Source organism: Schistocerca serialis, chromosome 4 (assembly GCF_023864345.2).
Source record: "Schistocerca serialis cubense isolate TAMUIC-IGC-003099 chromosome 4, iqSchSeri2.2, whole genome shotgun sequence".
Classification (NCBI taxonomy): Eukaryota; Metazoa; Arthropoda; class Insecta; order Orthoptera; family Acrididae; genus Schistocerca; species Schistocerca serialis.
In genome coordinates, this window is record NC_064641.1 from 817,626,022 (window position 1) to 817,645,357 (window position 19,336).

Sequence of the window (19,336 nt, forward strand, 5' to 3'; positions counted from 1 at the left end):
CGAAACTACACTTGCTTCGTAACACTCGAAACCGGCGACGCCGGTTTATCAAACACAATAAACACTAGCGAACTCACTGTATAAACGAAATCTCTCTCTCTGCTTCCCGATTTGTTTTACGGGTGGAACCAGAGTTAATCTTTAGCTTAGACAAGGTGAAGTTCGTTCAGAGATCAAAATACGAATTATTTTGATTTTGCGCAAGACGCATGCGCAAAAAATAACAAATGCAATGCAATGCAGAGAGTTGTTATGGGATCCCTGCGATATGTGTAACTGTCAACAAGAGAAGCGTAAAGAGCACCTGAACGTGATAAATGTGCAATTTGTTGTGTCTGTGATATACAGTGATATTTTCTTTAATAGATTTAGTTTACTAGAAGTTTTATATTGATCATGGAGGTCAACTGAGTCTCCTTTCTGAAGGAAATGTGAGTTGCGTTTGTACCTTTCTTTGTTTACGAAGTAGCTGTCATCGTATGTAGGCTGCTCATTAGTTACAGTTATGTTCGATTTGCTTTGTCGACGTTTCAATGTAATAGCATTCGATTATAATTTTCTAGATTTCATTCTTATTTTACATTCGTACCTGGAAGCTTCAGTTCACTGCTTCCATCACAGTTCAAGTAAAAACTTTGCTTGTTGTCAAGGTATTTCACGCTATTAAGATGACATTTAAATTTGCAGAGTTCACCAGGTTTGTCCTCGAGCTCATGCATGTTGCGGGAGGTGGCGCGATATCACTTCAAGGAGAACAATCTGAAGATTCTCAGACTCCAGCATCCACACCACCTTCACCAGATCAAACGAGAAACGACCATGACGGTTCAAGTAAATGTACGCCAACTATTTGATTGTAAATGTTTCGTTTATCATCGCGTGGTGGTGATGTATGTTCCCTTTATCCCAGTTCAAATGGCTACGAAGAATGTCAGTGTACTTGTTTAGTGACCAGTCAGTTAGGCTACTGCAAACTACGTAAATCTCTAAGTTCTAGATTGATTGAAAACAATCATCTGCATTGCTCACATTTTCTCAATGTTACTTACAAAAATGACAGACCTCTTGCACTTAGATAAAACAACAATGAAAATTTAATTCATTTGCAATGAGTGCTCCCACCCATAATATGTTGGATAAAGTTACATAGTAGCCACCCTTGCATATTTCATAGTTTGTATATGACATTTATGTAATATGCATCGTCTAACCTAAACGGGACCTCGGGGTTACGCTACAGTTCAGTCTGTCACCATAGCCACGATTTAAAGAGGGGTACCACTTTTACAGTCAAGCAACGTAGGCCTATTGGGCAGATGGATACCATTTATAGTTATTGTGGAAAAATTCTTTGAATTCTTGTTTAGTTTTACTTCCAGAATATGCCATTTTCAGCTATATATAATTAGTATTTACCTGTCAGTCATAGTAATTATATTTCTGGGTTGAATAGATTGCTAAATAATGCATCATAGTCCTGCAGGTTCAGTAATTAGCACTAAACGCAAAAGTTGAGACACACACATTTTCTTAATGGTTATTTAAAAAGCTCAGGTATTTAATGTTGGTTAATTAGTCTCTTGCGTACTTGAGGTGAGCTTGGGATGCTGTTTAGAATAATAATATTTCACTTTATTGTTACTGCATGATATTTATTTCAGTATGTTTTTCTTTCTTAGGCCTACTTGTTTATAAATACATATAGGTGCACACATTGAAATTTCTCTAAGAGCCACACTAGCCCCCCCCCCCCCCCCCAAAAAAAAAAAAAAAAAAAAAAAAAAAAAAAAAAAAAAAAAAAAAAAAAAAAAAAAACCTCCACCATCAGACCAGAAGGCTCCGAATGGTTGCTTTGTCCTCCACTGTCTGTGGCACCATTTGAATTCAATATGGAGGTGCATGTGTTTAGCACAACAAAACTCCAGCTGTATTGTCTGCTTTTTGAACAATGGAGCCACTACCTCTCTAGCAGCTTCACAATTGCCCTCACAGAGTTCATTTGCACACTGGTCTGTTCTTGCCAACAAGAAAAATCTGTAATAGTATTGAAAATAGAGCCTGGGTCCATCACATTACATTCAGATACACTGATCACTAGTCTTCAGAGGAGGACAAAAATATTTCGTAAGTTTTGCATATTCCATGGATCCTGTCTGCATATACTCGCCATGATGCAGAATGTAACCATGAGATATAATTTCTCTGTGAAAACATTGCCACAAACTGGTCATTTACATAACTGGATTTTCTGTTTTTATCTTTATGTACAAACAAATTAGATAGATGTAACCCAACTACATACATACTAGCTACTCAGAAATACATCTATGAAGTAGATGGAGTTGTCAAGCAGAAATGATTTCAACTTGTTCCAAAAACTTTTTTTTTTTTCCCAGCTGTATACTTTGCTCCTTTTCGTATAAGAGTAATTTTATGTTTATGAATAGCATGGAGACCAGATATTATCTTTATCACATATCTCTGCAATGAATGCTTTGTCTCTATGCATGGAATTGCACCAGAAAATTATTCTGTATGGCATTAAGGAATGCTACGTAAAATAATTTTTGATTCTTTTCATCACCAAAATCTGCAATTACATGTAGAGCAAATGTTGCTGAAGTCAGTCGTTCTTTGTACAGAGTTGAATGAACTGCCATCCCCCCCCCCCTCCCCTTTTTAAGCGAGAGGCCATTTACTTTAATAATACACTGTCAGAAAAACTAGTACACCTAGAAAGACAACATCAATTTTGATCCATTGATGGCATATGCCACCTGGAGAGATTGAACAATGGCATACTGGAGACTCTCTGAAAAGGTATCTCTTGAAAGGGATGGGTTAAATATGTGGCTGAGTATAGTAACTGTATCAGAATAACCTTCTTTCAATATTTTGGCCAAAGTGTTATCAGCCCCATAAGAATTATTACTTTTAAGGTAGTTAATATTTTCAGATTTCCCTGAAAGAAGTTGAATTGATTGCTTGTGGTACTGATTGTTGCGTATACTGCATACATCTTTTGAGATGTGTGAACTGAGTTTATGAACCACATTTAGAAAGTGACTGTTAATCTTTACTTGATGAAGAGTCCCAGATATTTCACAACTTACTTCTATCTACATGTACATGGATACTCTGCAAATCACATTTAAGTGCCTGGCAGAGGGTTCATCGAATCACCTTCACAATTCTCTATTATTCCAATCTCGTATAGCATGCAGAAAGAATGAACACCTATATCTTTCCATACGAGCTCTGATTTCCCTTATTTTATTGTAGTGATCGTTTCTCCCAATGTAGGTCAATGTCAACAAAATATTTTCGCATTCGGAGGAGAAAGTTGGTGATTGGAATTTTGAGAATATTCCGTCGCAACGAAAAAGCCATTCTTTTAATCCAAGTGCTGTATCATTTCTGTGACACTCTCTCCCATATTATGCAGTAATACAAAATGTGCTGCCCTTCTTTGAACTTTTTTGATGTACTCCGTCAGTCCTATCTGGTAAGGATCCCACATTGCGCAGCAGTATTTTGAAAGAGGATGGACAAGTGTAGTGTAGGCAGTCTCCTTAGTAGATCTGTTACATTTTCTGTGTGTCCTGCCAATAAAACACAGTCTTTGGTTAGCCTTCCCCACAACATTTTCTGTGTGTTCCTTCCAGTTTAAGTTGTTTGTAATTGTAATACCTAGGTATTTAGTTGAATTTACAGCTTTTAGATTAGACTGATTTATCATGTAACTGAAGTTCAACAAATTCCTTTTAGCACTCATGTGGACGACCTCACACTTTTCGTTATTCAGGGTCAACTGCCAATTTTCACACCATTCAGGTATCTTTTCTAAATCGTTGTGCAACTTGTTTTGACCTTCTCGTGACTTTATTAGTCAATAAATGACTGCGTCATCTGCAAACAACCTAAGATGGCTGCTTAGATTGTCTCCCAAATTGTTTATATAGATGGAGAGTGTGCCTCCATAGCTAAGTGGTTAGTGCAGCTGACTGCCATGCAGGGTATCAGTGTTCATTTCCCAGTACTGCCAGAGATTCTTCCTTTGTGTGAGTGCTGAACTGGGGTGCATTCAGCCTCATGAGATCAGCTGTGGAGCCGCTTGACCAAGTAGTAGCGGCTCCAAGTCACGAATACTGACAGCGGCTGGGAGAGTAGTGTGCTGACCCCATACCAATCCATAGCACATTCAATGATGCATTTGGAATCAGTTGGTACCGATAATCCCACCAAGGCCCATGGACAGAGTTTACATACATTTACATACTTCATGAGAAGTGGTATGGGGTAAGCGTGATTATATGAGGTTGTCACCCTGTGGCTAGAGAACATTGCCACAAATGATTTTTCTGGTGATACTTGCAAACCATTTACACTGCCTGAGATGGTCAGATGTTAGTACATACATGCATCATTGGTGGGTATGTAAATGATTAGAGTTGCAATGAGATTTGTGGGGCATTTGCATGTGACAGTGGCCTGAGGTTGGACTGCATAGGAATGTGAAGTCACACATACTCGCCGTAACCCCCTGCGGGTCCGGGGGTTAGAATAGGCCCGAGGTATTCCTGCCTGTCATATGAGGCGACTAAAAGGAGTTTCACAAGTTTCGGCCTTGTGATGGTCCCTGTAGGGTTTGACCTTAAAAATTTTCCTCAAGAGTGAGCCAGTTGTGGAAGGGCACCTTACAAGGTGCATCGTGTCCATTGTGCATTGAGATCTTTAGCCCACTTTCTCATTGTCCTGCCCATTCTCCACCTCTTGGACGAGGACACCTTCCTGGGTGCATTTTCCACCATGCACTATGCAGTGTTGATGTCCGCGCCGTCGATAACCGTGGACTTCTTTGCACCTGATATCCAGCACGGTAGCCAGTCTGTTGTGGTGGGGCCGCCATGAACCCTGTTGGTTGTAGCCTCCTGACCAAAAGGGATTGCTCTGCTGATGCCTGCGCCATTAACTCCCCACATATGCCAAGGGATAGATTCCCATCCCCCTGGGGCATCGGGACTCCCGCCAATGGCAATCCTGCCAGGTGGCCTTTACTGCGACTGGGTGGCGGCCGTGGGGAGGGCCCCTGGTCGGAGTGGGTGGCATCAGGGCGGATGACACGCAATGAAGCGTAGTCCATTATCTCTTGCTGGTGGTGAAACACCAGCAATCTCTAAGCGATCACCAGCTCAATTTAACGCACAGAAGTACGACCCAAAATCATTCCCCTCCCTGGCCACACCATGGGAGGAACGTCAGGCTAAGGATTTCAGTGGATCTTATTCGCCCCGGTACCTTGTATGTTACTGAGGTGATGGGGTATCTTTCATGATGATGAAGCCTCAGTTTTTTGTTGAGCATTTAGAGGACAAGTTTGGGGAGGTGGAGGGCTTGTCCAAAATGAAATCTGGGTCAGTCTTGATGAAAACAGCATTCTCTGTCCAGTCACGGGAGTTACTCACTTGTGACAAGCTGAGGGATGTTTCTGTAACCAACACGCCCCATAAGAGCTTAAATATGGTTCAGGGTATCATATTTCACAGAGACCTTCTTTTGCAATCTGATAGTGAGCTGCGCGCCAATTTAGAGCGGTGAGGTATACATTTTGTCCAGCATGTCCACTGGGGTCCGAAGGACAATCAAGTTCTCACCGGTGCCTTCATCTTGGCCTTTGAGGGTGATGCATGGCCCAAGAAGGTCAAGGTGATGGTCTACCAGTGTAATGTAAAGCTCTATATCCCTCCCCCGATGTGGTGTTTTAAGTGCTGGAAGTTCGGCCATATGCCTTCCCGCTGTACTTCTAGCGTCACATGCCGAGATTGTGGACGCCCATCACATCCCAATACTCCATGTGCCCCGCCTCCCATCTGTGTCAACTGCGGAGAGCACCATTCACCTTGTTTGCCTGACTGCAGGATTCTTCAGAAAGAAAGGAAAATCATGGAGTACAAGACCCTGGACAGACTGACCTACGCTGAGGCTAAGAGAAAATTTGAACACCTGCATCCTCTGCGTATGACATTGTCATTCCCCGCTGCTACAACAGTTCTGGCACCATCAGCTTCGTCAACCCAGGTCACCTCTCAGAGCCGGAAGACTACACATGCCTCCTTGATGGTGGGGGGCATTTCCCTCCCTGTTGCTCCTGCATCACCTACTTCGGGAGCAACACCCCCTCAACCATCGGGGACGTCCATCCCAAATTCTAAGCCAGAGAAGCGTAAGTCTTCTTTGGCTTCTCTCGCTAGAAAGGGGTCTCTTGGGTCACTCCTTTCCCAGGTTTCTTCTACTGGGAAAGACAACACCCGCCAGTGGCTAAAGAGCCCAAAAGCAGCTGGTTGTAGGGTTTCACACTCATCCTCAGGCCCGGAGACTGAGCCAGTGAAGTCCTCCCAGCCAGGGAAACCCAAGGATCAGCAAGAGAAATCCAAACAGTAAACCCCTAAGACCAAGGAAATTGCACTGGCACCCACACCACCGCTACCTACAAGGTCTGCGCTGAGGATGGGGTGGAGATTTTGGTGTCCGCTGAGGACCTAGATCTCGCCAGACCCTCAGACACAATGGGTATAGACTGCTCAGGCAATAAATCGGTGGCAGCAGGTGACTCTGAGGCGTAAACTGCCTCATTAATGTTCCATGCCTTCCCAGTCTCACGATGCCATCCTACGGTGGAATTGCGGCAGTTTTTTACACTGCCTGGCTGAGCTACGGCAACTGTTACGCTTTACACCTGCTATCTGAATTGCCCTCCAGGAAACCTGGTTCCCAGCAGTGTGGACCCCTGCCCTCCACGGCTATAAGGGATATTACAGGAACCGTAGCGACTATAATTGAGTGTCAGTTGGAGTTTGCGTTTATATCCTAAACTCGGTCAGTAGTGAACATGTGCCCCTTCAAACCCCTCTTGAAGCTGTGGCTGTCAGAATAAGGAGAACGCAGGAAATAACTGTCTGCAATGTATATATTCCTCCAGATGGTGCAGTACTCCTGAATGTATTAGCTGCACTGGCTGAACAACTCCCTAAACCTTTCCTACTTCTGGGAGATCTTAATGCACATAACCCGTTGTGGGGTGGTACCATGCTTACTGGCCGAGGCAGAGATGTTGAAACTTTACTGTCGCAATTCAACCTCTGCCTCTTAAATACTGGGGGGGGGGGGGGGGGGGGGCACACATTTCAGTGTTGCTCATGGGAGTTACTCAGCTGTTGATCTATCAATTTGCAGCCCAGGACTTCTCCCATCTGTTCACTGGAGAGCACATGACGACTTGTGTGGTAGAGACCACTTCCCCATCTTTCTATCACTGCCCCAGTGTCAGGCACACGGACACCTGCCCAGATGGTCTTTTAACAAGATGGACTGGGGAACTTTCATCTCTGATGTCACCACTGAATCTCCCCCACAAGGTAACATCGATGTGATGGTTGAGCATGTGAATATAACAATTGTTTCTGCAGCAGAAAACACGATCCCTCGTAGGGTGCCCGAGGCATAAGGCAGTCCCTTGGTGGTCACCGGAAGTCGCTGAAGCAATTAAGAAGCGTCGGCGAGCTCTACAGCGGCATAAGTGGCACCCTACCCTGGAGCACCTCATAGCCTTTAAACGGCTATGTGCCTATGTTCGCTACCTTACCTTATCAAACAATGGAAGAAGGAATGTTGGGAGAGATATGTCTCCACCATTGAGTGCCACACATCACCTTCCCAAGTCTGGGCAAAGATCAAATGTCTTTTCGGCTACCAGGCCTCAACAGCTGTCCCCCGTGTTACCATGAATGGCAAGTTATGTACCGACGCAATCACCGAGCACTTTACTCGAGCCTCTGTGTTGGAGAATTACCCCCCAGCCTTTTGCACACTCAGACAGCAGCTGGAAGGGAATGTCCTCTCATTCACTATACGCTGCAGTGAATCCTATAATGCCCCATTTACAGAGTGTGAGCTCCTTGGTGCCCCCCCCCCCCCCCTCCCCTGCGGGTCCGGGGGTTAGAAGGTCTTCTTGCCTGTCGTAAGAGGCGACTAAAAGGAGTCCATCCCCCTCAAGGGGGTAGTTAGCGCCTGCGTCCGGAGACGGACGGTCCCACAACCTATATTTGTGGTCTTTTTGGTTTTTCACTTCTTGTTTCTTCCTTCTTTGGTTGGTTCCTTTCTTTGTTCTTCTCCATCTCACTGTCTTCCTTACTCTTTCCCTTGGCTTCTTCTCCTTGCCTTCTTCTCCTTGCCTTCTCTGGGCTCCGCTTCGGCGTTTGAGTCAGTCTGTCCTCTCTCTCTTCCTTTTCCTCTTCTTCCTTCCTCCCTGTGCGCGCCTGAAGGCCGACCCACGCGTTCGCACGCGTAGCCGGTGACGGGGTAACGCATAATTCCCCGCCCTGGGTAGACAAGTAAGGCACGCACGTACCCCCTGGTAAAGGCCAGGCCCAGGGAGGGGTGATTGCCTGAGCTGATACCTTCTGACCATGCCGATTGGTCCCTCCGTCTGTTTCTCGGGAGGTGTGACCTGAGGTGTAAACATTCACCTAAGACGGGAGTGCCCTCTGAGAGGGTCCCCATAAGGAAGGAGCGCGCCGTCGGAGACGCTGGCAGTCATGGGGGATTCCTCCGCAATGGATTTCTCTTCTTCTCTCTCGACTTCTGCCCACAAACGGAAACATGACCAGCCCCCAGTGACAAAAGTACTACCGCTTACCCCACAGTTTCTCGTCATTTCTCGATCTGAGGACAGAAAGGATTTTTCCTCTGTCAACCCTTTCGTTATCCAGAAGGGCGTAGATGCCATAGCCGGTACTGTTAAGCCTTGTACGAGGTTGCGTAATGGTACCTTGTTACTAGAAACTTAGAGCGCCTTTCAGGCACAGAAACTGCTTCGAGCCACACTCCTGTACACGTTCCCTGTCCGGGTGGAGGCTCACCAAACTTTGAATTCGTCTCGTGGTGTGGTCTATACTAGATCCCTCGACGGATTGACTGACGAGGAGATTCAGTCTTTCCTCGCTGAGCAGGGCGTGACGGCTGTCCATAGGGTCATGAAAAAGGTCAACAATGACCTTGTACCGACCCGGACACTTTTCTTAACCTTTGATAGTGTTAAGCTGCCATCGTGCATCAAAGCGGGCTACAAGGTTATTTCTGTTCGCCCCTATGTCCCGACACCTACGCGCTGCTACCAGTGTCAGCATTTCAATCACACTCGACAGTCTTGTTCCAATGCGGCTAAATGTGTCACTTGTGGCTGGGATGCCCATGAGGGTGACTGTCCACCTCCGTCTCCTCGTTGTGTGAACTGTCAGGGTGACCATGCAGCATCCTAACGCAACTGTCCCGTCTATAAGGAAGAACACTGTATCCAAGAAATTCGGGTCAAAGAGAAAGTGTCCACCTCGGCTGCTCGCAAGCTATTGGCTAGTAGGAAGCCCACGCTGCTCCCATTGGGGAAATACAGTACTGTCCTCGCCTCTCCTCGGACTACCAGGGAGGTGGCAACCCAGACATGCGAACTGACCTTCAGCACCACGGTCATCCGTTCGGCCAGTGCTGAGATCGCGCGGTCGACGTCTCCTCTTCCTCCCATCACCCCACAGACACCAGCCCCTTCATCAGCTTCTGCTAAGACGAAGACCCAGAAGTCAGATGCACGAGCCTTCAAGAAGGAACCGTCCCGTGCAGACTTCCTACGTACCTCGACCCCCCAGCCATTGACCGGTACTTCCACCAAACGACCTTCCAAGAAGGCTCATAGGAAGTACAGTTTTCCTTCTCCGCCACGGCACATTTCTTCTCCTGCGCCACCCAGCGGTTGCCGCCCCAGGCCGTCATCCATTTCGCCTGGCTGCACCGCTGGTAGCCTAACATCTGGCCGTTCACCGGCCATCTTACCGAGATGGCCGATGAACCTATAGAACCAATGGACGATGACTGTCCGCCTACTGATAGCGGCGGCAGTGCTCGCTCGAAGCCAGGCCCTCAGCGGCCTTTGAGGTGACCCCTTCTTTCATCTTCCTTCTCTTCTTACGATGGCACTTATTCACTGGAATATTCGCAGCATTCGCTCCAACCGAGAGGACTTGAAGTTGCTGCTCCGCTTGCACCGTCCGCTCGTCGTAGCCCTCCAGGAAACGAAGCTACGCCCATGCGATCAAATTGCCTTGGCACACTACACCTCTGTGCGTTTTGACCTACCCCCTGTGGTAGGTATCCCAGCTCATGGAGGGGTTATGTTGCTGGTCCGGGATGATATTTACTACGATCCCATCACGTTGCACACCGGCCTGCAGGCAGTTGCCATCCGAATTACTCCCCCCACTTTTACATTTTCCATTTGTACCGTTTGCACTCCATCGTCGTCTGCCGTTACCAGGGCAGACATGATGCAAATTATTGCTCAGCTACCTGCACCATTTTTGTTAACTGGAGACTTCAATGCCCACCATCCCCTTTGGGGCTCTCCAGCATCCTGCCCGAGGGGCTCCCTGTTAGCAGACCTTTTCAACCAGCTCAATCTTGTCTGCCTCAATACTGGCGCCCCTACTTTTCTTTCGGACACATCTCACACCTATTCCCATTTAGACCTCTCTATATGTACTACCCAACTTGCACGCCGGTTTGAGTGGTATGCACTTTCTGATACATATTCGAGCGACCACTTCCCGTGTGTTATCCATCTCCTGCAACATACCCCCTCTCCGTGCTCATCTAGTTGGACCATCTCCAAAGCAGACTGGGGGCTCTTCTCTTCCAGTGCGACCTTTCAGGATCAAACCTTCACAAGCTGCGATCGTCAGGTCGCACACCACACGGAAGTCATTCTCACTGCTGCTGAATATTCCATCCCTCATCCTGCTTCTTCTCCACGTCGCGTACCGGTCCCCTGGTGGACCGCAGCATGTAGAGACGCTTTATGTGCTCGTCGACGTGCTTTACGCACCTTTAAATGCCACCCTACAGTGGCGAATTGTATCAATTATAAACGATTACGTGCACAGTGTCGTCGTATTATTAAAGAAAGCAAGAAAGCCAGCTGGGCTGCTTTCACAAGCACCTTCAACAGTTTTACTCCTTCTTCTGTTGTCTGGGGTAGCCTGCGCCGGCTATCTGGCACTAAGGTCCACTCACCAGTTTCTGGCTTGACGGTCGCGAATGACGTCCTGGTGGCCCCTGAGGATGTCTCCAATGCCTTCGGCCGCTTTTTCGCAGAGGTTTCGAGCTCCGCTCATTACCACTCTGCCTTCCTCCCCTGCAAACAGGCAGAGGAGGCTAGGCCACCTAACTTCCGCTCCTCGAATCGTGAAAGTTATAATGCCCCATTCACCATGCAGGAACTCGAAAACGCACTTGGCCGGTCACGGTCCTCCGCTCCAGGGACTGATTCTATTCATATTCAGATGCTGAAGAACCTTTCTCCTGCGGGTAAAGGTTTTCTTCTTTGTACTTACAATCGCATCTGGATTGAGGGACATGTTCCCGCATGCTGGCGCGAGTCTATTGTTGTCCCGATCCCTAAGCCGGGGAAGGACAAGCACTTGCCTTCCAGTTATCGACCCATCTCGCTTACCAGCTGTGTCTGTAAAGTGATGGAGCGAATGGTTAACTCTCGTTTGGTTTGGCTTCTCGAGTCTCGACGCCTACTTACCAATGTACAATGTGGATTTCGTAGGCGCCGCTCTGCTATTGACCATCTGGTTACCTTGTCGACCTTCATTAAGAATAACTTCTTGCGGAAGTGCCCGACCACAGCTGTGTTCTTTGATTTGGAGAAGGCTTACGACACCTGTTGGAGGGCGGGCATTCTCCGCACCATGCATACATGGGGCCTTCGCGGTCGCCTCCCTCTTTTTATTCGTTCCTTTTTAATGGATCGACAGTTCAGGGTACGTGTGGGTTCTGTCCTGTCAGACACCTTTCGCCAGGAGAATGGGGTGCCACAGGGCTCAGTTTTGAGCGTCGCTCTCTTCGCCATAGCGATCAATCCAATAATGGATTGCCTCCCAGCTGATGTATCAGGCTCCCTTTTCGTGGACGGTTTTACCATCTATTGCAGCGCGGAGCGTACATGTTTCCTGGAGCGCTGTCTTCAGCATTCTCTTGACCGTCTTTACTCCTGGAGTGTCGCCAATGGCTTCCGTTTTTCTGCCGAGAAGACGGTCTGTATTAACTTCTGGCGCTACAAAGAGTTTCTCCCACCGTCCTTACGACTCGGTCCCGTTGCTCTCCCATTCGTGGAGACAACAATATTTTTAGGTCTTACATTTGACAGGAAACTTAGCTGGTCTCCACATGTGTCATATTTGGCTGCCCGTTGTACCCGTTCTCTAAATGTCCTCCGTGTTCTCAGTGGTATGTCGTGAGGAGCGGATCGAACCGTCCTACTTTGCCTATATCAGTCGATCGTCCGCTCCAAGCTGGATTATGGGAGCTTCGTATACTCCTCTGCACGGCCATCCATCTTATGCCGCCTCAACTCCATACAACATCGGGGTTTACGACTTGCGATCGAAGCGGTTTATACTAGTCCCGTTGAGAGTCTTCATGCTGACGCTGGTGAATTGCCACTCACCTACCGGCGCGATATACTGCTTTGTCGGTATGCCTGTCGGCTACTGGCAATGCCCGACCACCCGTCTTATCGTTCCTTTTTGACGACTCTCTCGACTGTCAATACGGGTTGTATGTCTCTGCCCTGCTACCCCCTGGAGTTCGCTTTCGTCGCCTCCTTCAACACCTTAATTTTTCACTCCCTGCAACCTTTCGAGTGGGCGAGAGCCACACGCCACCTTGGCTCCGGGCTCAGGTTCGCGTTCACCTTGACCTCAGCTCGCTCCCAAAGGAGGTTACCCCTGGTTCCGTCTACCACTCCCGTTTTGTCGAACTTCGTTCGAAGTTCATTAATATGACCTTCATTTATACAGATGGCTCTAAGACCAATGACGGGGTCAGGTGTTCTTTTATTGGCGGGGCACAAAGTTTCAAATACCGGCTCCATGGCCATTGTACGGTCTTCACAGCTGAGCTCTTTGCCCTCTACCAGGCTGTTCTTTACATCTGCCGCCACCGACATTCTGCTTATGTCATCTGCTCCAATTCCCTGAGCGCCATCCAGAGCCTCAGTGATCCGTACCCGGTTCACCCTTTCGTGCACTGGATCCAACGCTCTCTTCAGCAGCTGGTGGACGTCGGTTCTCCGGTTAGCTTTATGTGGGTTCCTGGCCATGTCGGTATCCCTGGGAATGAAGCTGCAGATGCCGCGGCCAAGGCTGCGGTCCTCCAGCCTCGGACAGCTTCTTGTTGTGTCCCTTCGTCAGATTGTGGCAGGGTCATTTGTCGGCGCATTTTATCGCTGTGGCATGCCGATTGGGCTGCACTTACAGACAACAAGCTTCGGGCCTTGAAACCTCTTCCCGCAGCTTGGACGTCCTCCTCACGCCCTTATCGGCGGGAGGAGGTAGTTTTGGCCTGGTTACAAATTGGACACTGCCGGTTCAGCCATCGCCATCTGCTGACGGCTGCGCCGGCGCCGTTCTGCCCATGTGGGCAATTGCTGACGGTCCGCCACATTTTAACGTCCTGTCCGGATTTTAACACACTGCGTCTTGATCTTGGCCTGCCATGTACTCTAGATGCCATTTTAGCGGATGACCCACGAGCAGCTGCTCGCGTTCTTCATTTTATCAACTTGACAACCCTCTCTAAGGACATTTGATTATGCATTTTTTTTTTTTATCCTATGCCTGTCAGTCTGTCTTTTATCATGTTTTCCGTTTCGTTGCTGTTTTAAACTTGTGACTCGCGGTGCATTCCTAACGTAGTCTGGGCCTAATGACCGTTGAAGTTGTGTGCCCTAAAACCACAAAAAAAAAAAAAAAACCTCGGTGCCCTTTCACATTGCCCTGACACAGGTCCTGGGCCTGATCGCATCCACAGCCAGATAATTAAACATCTGACTACAAGCGACATCTTCTTGTCATCTTCAACCGGATCTGGTGTGATGGCATCTTTCCCTCGCAATGGCTGGAGAGCACCATCATTCTGGTGCTCAAACCCGGTAAAAACCCGCTTGATGTGGATAGCTTTCAGCCCATCAGCCTCACCAACGTTCATTGTACACTGCTGGAATGTTTGGTATGTCAGCGGTTGGGTTGGGTCCTGGAGTCACGTGGCTTGCTGGCTCCATATCAGGGCAGCTTCTGCCAGGGTTGCTCTACCACTGATAATTTTGTGTCCATCGAGTCTGCCATCCGAACAGCCTTTTCCAGATGGCAACACCTGATTGCCGTCTTTTTTGACTTACGTAAAGCATACGACACGACTTGGCGACGTCATATCCTCGCCACATTGTATGAGTGGGGTCTCAGGGGAACACTCCCGATTTTTATCCAAAACTTCCAGTTGCTCCGTACTTTCCGTGTCCGAGATGGTGACTCCCGTATTTCCATCCATATCCAGGAGAATGGAGTTCCACAGAGCTCTGTATTGAGTGTCTCTCTATTTTTAGTGGCCATTAACGGTCTAGCAGCAGCTGTCGGGCCCTCCGTCTCACCTTCTCTGTATGCAGACGACTTCTGCATTTCGTACTGCTGCTCCAGTACTGTTGTTGCTGAGCGGCACCTCCAGGGAGCCGTCCACAAGGCGCAGCCATAGGCTCTAGCCCATGGCTTCCAGTTTTCAGCTGCAAAGTTGTGTTTCATGCACTTCTGTCAGCGTCATACCGTTCATCAGGAACCCACACTTTACCTTATGACGATCCACTCACTGTAGTGTACACATATCAATTCCTAGGACTGGTTTTCAATGCTCGATTGACTTGGCTCCCTCATCTTCGTCAGCTTAAGCAGAAGTGCTGGCAGCACCTCAATGCCCTCCGTTGCCTGAGAAACACCATTAGGGGTGCAGATTGCTGTACGCTGCTGCAGCTCTACAGAGCCCTTGCAGGCAATTTGAACCTTAGGGATCCGCAATGCTCCGAGCAGCTAGTAACAGCTGCAACCCAACAGATTGTCGGAGCCATTGAGGCAGCAGTTTTGAACAACTGGCATGTGAAACTGCAAACATTATCACGGAAGTTTAACATTGTTTATGGTGCAGTGTACGATATACTTCTTGACACATTGAAATTTTGTAAAGTTTGTGTTTACTGGGTACTGAAGAACATGACAGACAACCACAAGGGCCAGCAAATGATGAGAAGCTTGCTCACTTACCGCGTTACACCACAGAATGGCGTGACTTTTTGAGAGTAATTGTCACTGCTGATGAATCGTGGATGTAGTGCTACATGCCCAAAACCCAGCAGGCCTCTTTGGAGTTCCATAGCACAAAAAAAAAAAAAAAAAAAAAATCAAAGTGACTCAGTCTGCTAGGAAAGTGCTTGTGGCAGTGTTCTGGGATATGGGTGGTGTGCTGAACATGGGACCACTGTGAATACTGCAGCCTACAGTAAAACATTGGTTAAGTTGCATTGTGCCCTTCGTGACAAACGCCACATCATTAATGCAGTTGGTGTCAAACTTCTTCGTGATAATGCTCACCCCCATGTTGCTACTCCTGTTCATGAGAAAATTGTCAAATTTGGGTGGGAGATACTCGGCATCCACTACACAGCCTGTACCTTGCACCTTTGGGATTTCACCTGTTCGGTTCCATGAAGAAATTCCTGGTGGATCAACAGTTTGCAACATATGCAGAAGTGAAATCAGCTGTCCATTGAAGGCTATACCAGCCAAAATGACTTCTGTGAATAGGGCACATTGAAACTTGTACCACAATGGGAGAAATGTGTTGAAAACTTTGGTGATTATGTAGAAAATTAGGGAAAGATGTAAGTTCATTTGTGATTTTTTGTTTCCTCTTAAACTATTTGGTAATATAATTATTATTGTGCATTACTTTCTGATCTCTTGTACACACGCTCTGTGCAAATTATCTGAGTATTGCAGAACATTCACCTTCTCTAGCTGTATGCTGCTACTGACCCACCACAGCTTTGCATGGATGTCACTAAATATACATGGTCAGACTTAAACAGTTTAAGCTGTACATACTAGAAAATAAATCAGTAAGCACAAATGTTACCTGTTCCATATGTAAGTGGTGTTTGGCGTGACATCTGCTAATTATGGGAGCTGCAGGCTACCACACCGCCCAGTCGTCTCAACTGCAGCGGCAATTTGGCATGAGCTGTGGCCACTTGGACCTACCCAACTCTAGTACCAGTCTGGTGCAAGAGATATTTTCTGTAAAGCCTTTGCCTGCTTTTCTGAATGTAATATCACTATCAAGTGCCCTGTGCCACTCAACATGGGTATGAAGCACACTCTGCCACAAAACATTGTTACACTGTACCCTGTGCCTTGCATCACTGGTATAGAGCACCCTCTTCCATGCATCATCAGTATAAAGCATCGTCTCCCATGCAACATTGGTATGAAGCACAGTCTGCCACACAACATTGGCATGGAGCACCCTGTCCCATGCAACATTGATATGGAACACCTGCTACCACATAATGTTGGCACAAAGCATCTCCCACCATGCATCGTTGGTACATATTACCCTCTTTAATGTAAAATCACTAGGAAGCACCTTCTGCCATGGAGCAGTGGTACAAAGCACCCTCTGTCACCCACCATTGGTAGGATGCACCCTCTGCCTTGCAACATCAGTACTAAATACACTCAGCAACACCAGATTGGTGTGAAGCACTCAACACCACGCAACATTGGCACAAAGTGACCTCTGCCACACATTATTAGTACCAACGACTCTGCCATACAACAGTAGTAAAAAGCATCCTTCGCCACTTAACATTGATACAAACCATTCTCAGCCCCGTAACATTAGCATGAAGCACCCTGTGCCATGTAACATTGGTATGGAGCTCTGTGCCAGCTACTGTGATTCCAAGTAGTTCTATCATTCACCGATAGATGGCAATAGGATTGTTTTCACAATAGCGGAAGACTTTCATTTATTATAGTTCAGCCAGTCAAACTATTTATAAGTCATGTACATAAACCTTCCTCATAAGCCAGTCTATCTGTTAGTGAAAAAACGTATCAAAATCCCTACAGTAGTTCCTGACATTAGCTTGAACATATCTTTACATGCAAAAGTGTGGCTGGGGACTTCAATTTGTTGTTGTTGTTATGGTCTTCAGTTCTGAGACTGGTTTGATGCAGCTCTCCGTGATACTCTATCCTGTGCACGCTTCTTCATCTCCCAGTACCTACTTCAGCCTACATCCTTCTGAATCTGCTTAGTGTGTTCAGCTCCTGGTCACCCTCTATGATTTTACCCTCCACGTTACCCTCCAGTACTAAATTGGTGATGCCTTGATGCCTCAGAACATGTCCTACCAACCGATCCCTTCTTCTAGTCAAGTTGTGCCACATACTTCTCTTCTCCCCAATTCTATTCAATACCTCCTCATTAGTTAAGTGATCTACCCATCTAATCTTCAGCATTCTTCTGTAGCACCACATTTCGAAAGCTTCTATTCTCTTCTTGTCTAACCTATTTATCGTCCATGTTTCACTTCCATACATGGCTACACTCCATACAAATTTATTTATTTATTTATTGTTCTGTGGGACCAAATTAAGGAGAAGTCTCCATGGTCATGGAACGAGTCAATACATGAAATTATAACACGATAGTAGAAACAGATAAAATGAAATACAAAAAACATATTCAGGCAACAGGTCGTAAGTTTAAATAAAGAAAATCAACAATGTAACACTAGAATTTGCTTAATTTTTTAGCTCTTCCAGGAGCTCCTCGACAGAATAGGAGTGAGCCATGAGGAAACTCTTCAGTTTAGACTTAAAAAGAGTTTGAGCTACTGCTACGATTTTTGAGTTCTTGTGGTAGCTTATTGAAAATGGATGCAACAGAATACTGCAATCTTTCTGCACAAGAGTCAAGGAAGTGCATTCTACATGCAGGTTTGATTTCTGCCTAGTATTAACTGAGTGAAAGCTGCTAACTCTTGGGAATAGGCTAATATTGCTAACAACAAATGACATTAAAGAAATTATATACTGAGAGGGCAATGTCAGAATTCCTAGACTATTGAATTCCTAGACTATTGACACCACATATAGCTCGAACAGCCCGTTTTTGAGCCAAAAATACCTTTTTTGAATCAGAAGAATTACCCCAGAAAATAATACCATATGACATAAGTGTATGAAAATATGCGAAGTAGACTACTTTTCGTGTTGAACTGTCACTTATTTCAGATACTGTTCTGATGGTAAATAAAGCAGCATTTAGTTTCTGAACAAGATCCTGGACATGGGCTTTCCACAACAGCTTACTATCTATCCGAAAGCCTAGGAACTTGAAACTGTTCCGTCTCACTTATAATATGCCCATTCTGTCTGATCAAAATATTGGTTCTTGTTGAATTGTGAGTTAGAAACTGTAAAAACTGAGTCTTACTGTGATTTAGCATCAAATTATTTTCCACAAGCCATGAACTTATTTCATGAACTACATTATTTGATACTGTATCAATATTACACACAAGATCCTTCACTGCCAAGTTGGTGTCATCAGCAAACAGAAATATTTTGAATCACCTGTAATACTAGAAGGCATATCATTTATATAAATAAGAAACAGCAGTGGCCCCAGCACCGACCCTTGGGGAACGCCCCACTTAACAGTGCCCCATTGGGACTGAACATCACTACCACTCTCAATATTGCAGAGAATTACCTTCTGCTTTCTGTTCTTGAAGTAAGAGGCGAACCAATTGTAAGCTAATCCCCTTACTCCATAATGGTCCAACTTCTGCAGTAATATTTTGTGGTCAACACAGTCAAAAGCCTTCGTTAAATCAAAGAAAACACCTAGCATTCACAACCTTTTATTTAATCCATCCAAAACCTCACAGTGAAAAGAGAATATAGCATTTTCAGTTGTTAAACCATTTCTAAAACCAAACTGTACATTTGACAGCAAATTATGTGAATTTAAATGCTCCAGTAACCTTGTATATACAACCTTCTCGATAACTTTAGCAAACACCGATGGCATAGAAATAGGTCTAAAATTGTCAACATTATCCCTGTCTCCCTTTTTATAAAGTGCCTTCACTACCGAGTACTTTAATCGGTCAGGAAACCGACCACTCCTAAAGGAAAAGTTACAGATATGGCTAAGTACTGGGTTAACATACATAGAACAATACTTCAGTATTCTGCTAGATACCCCATCATATCCATGAGAGTTCTTGGTCTTTAGTGATTTAATTATTAACTCAATCTCCCTCTTGTCAGTATCACGGAGGAGTATTCAGGTAACAGTCTCGGAACACTTTTTTCTAAGAGCG

General features: G+C 46.1%; 1 protein-coding gene across 2 annotated transcripts in view; it reads left to right on the top strand.

Moving 5' to 3' along the window:
* The first annotated feature begins 222 nt into the window (after positions 1-222).
* LOC126473409 (uncharacterized) overlaps positions 223-19,336 on the top strand; it is a 48,714-nt gene continuing 29,600 nt past the window's right edge. The window contains exons 1-2 of one of the 2 annotated variants that reach the window (XM_050100431.1): positions 223-431; positions 688-837. In XM_050100431.1, coding sequence (XP_049956388.1) covers positions 714-837 — 124 coding nt within the window. In that variant the 5' untranslated portion in view covers positions 223-431; positions 688-713. The remainder of the gene's footprint in view (positions 432-687; positions 838-19,336) is intronic. The other variant, XM_050100430.1, reaches the window with a different exon arrangement.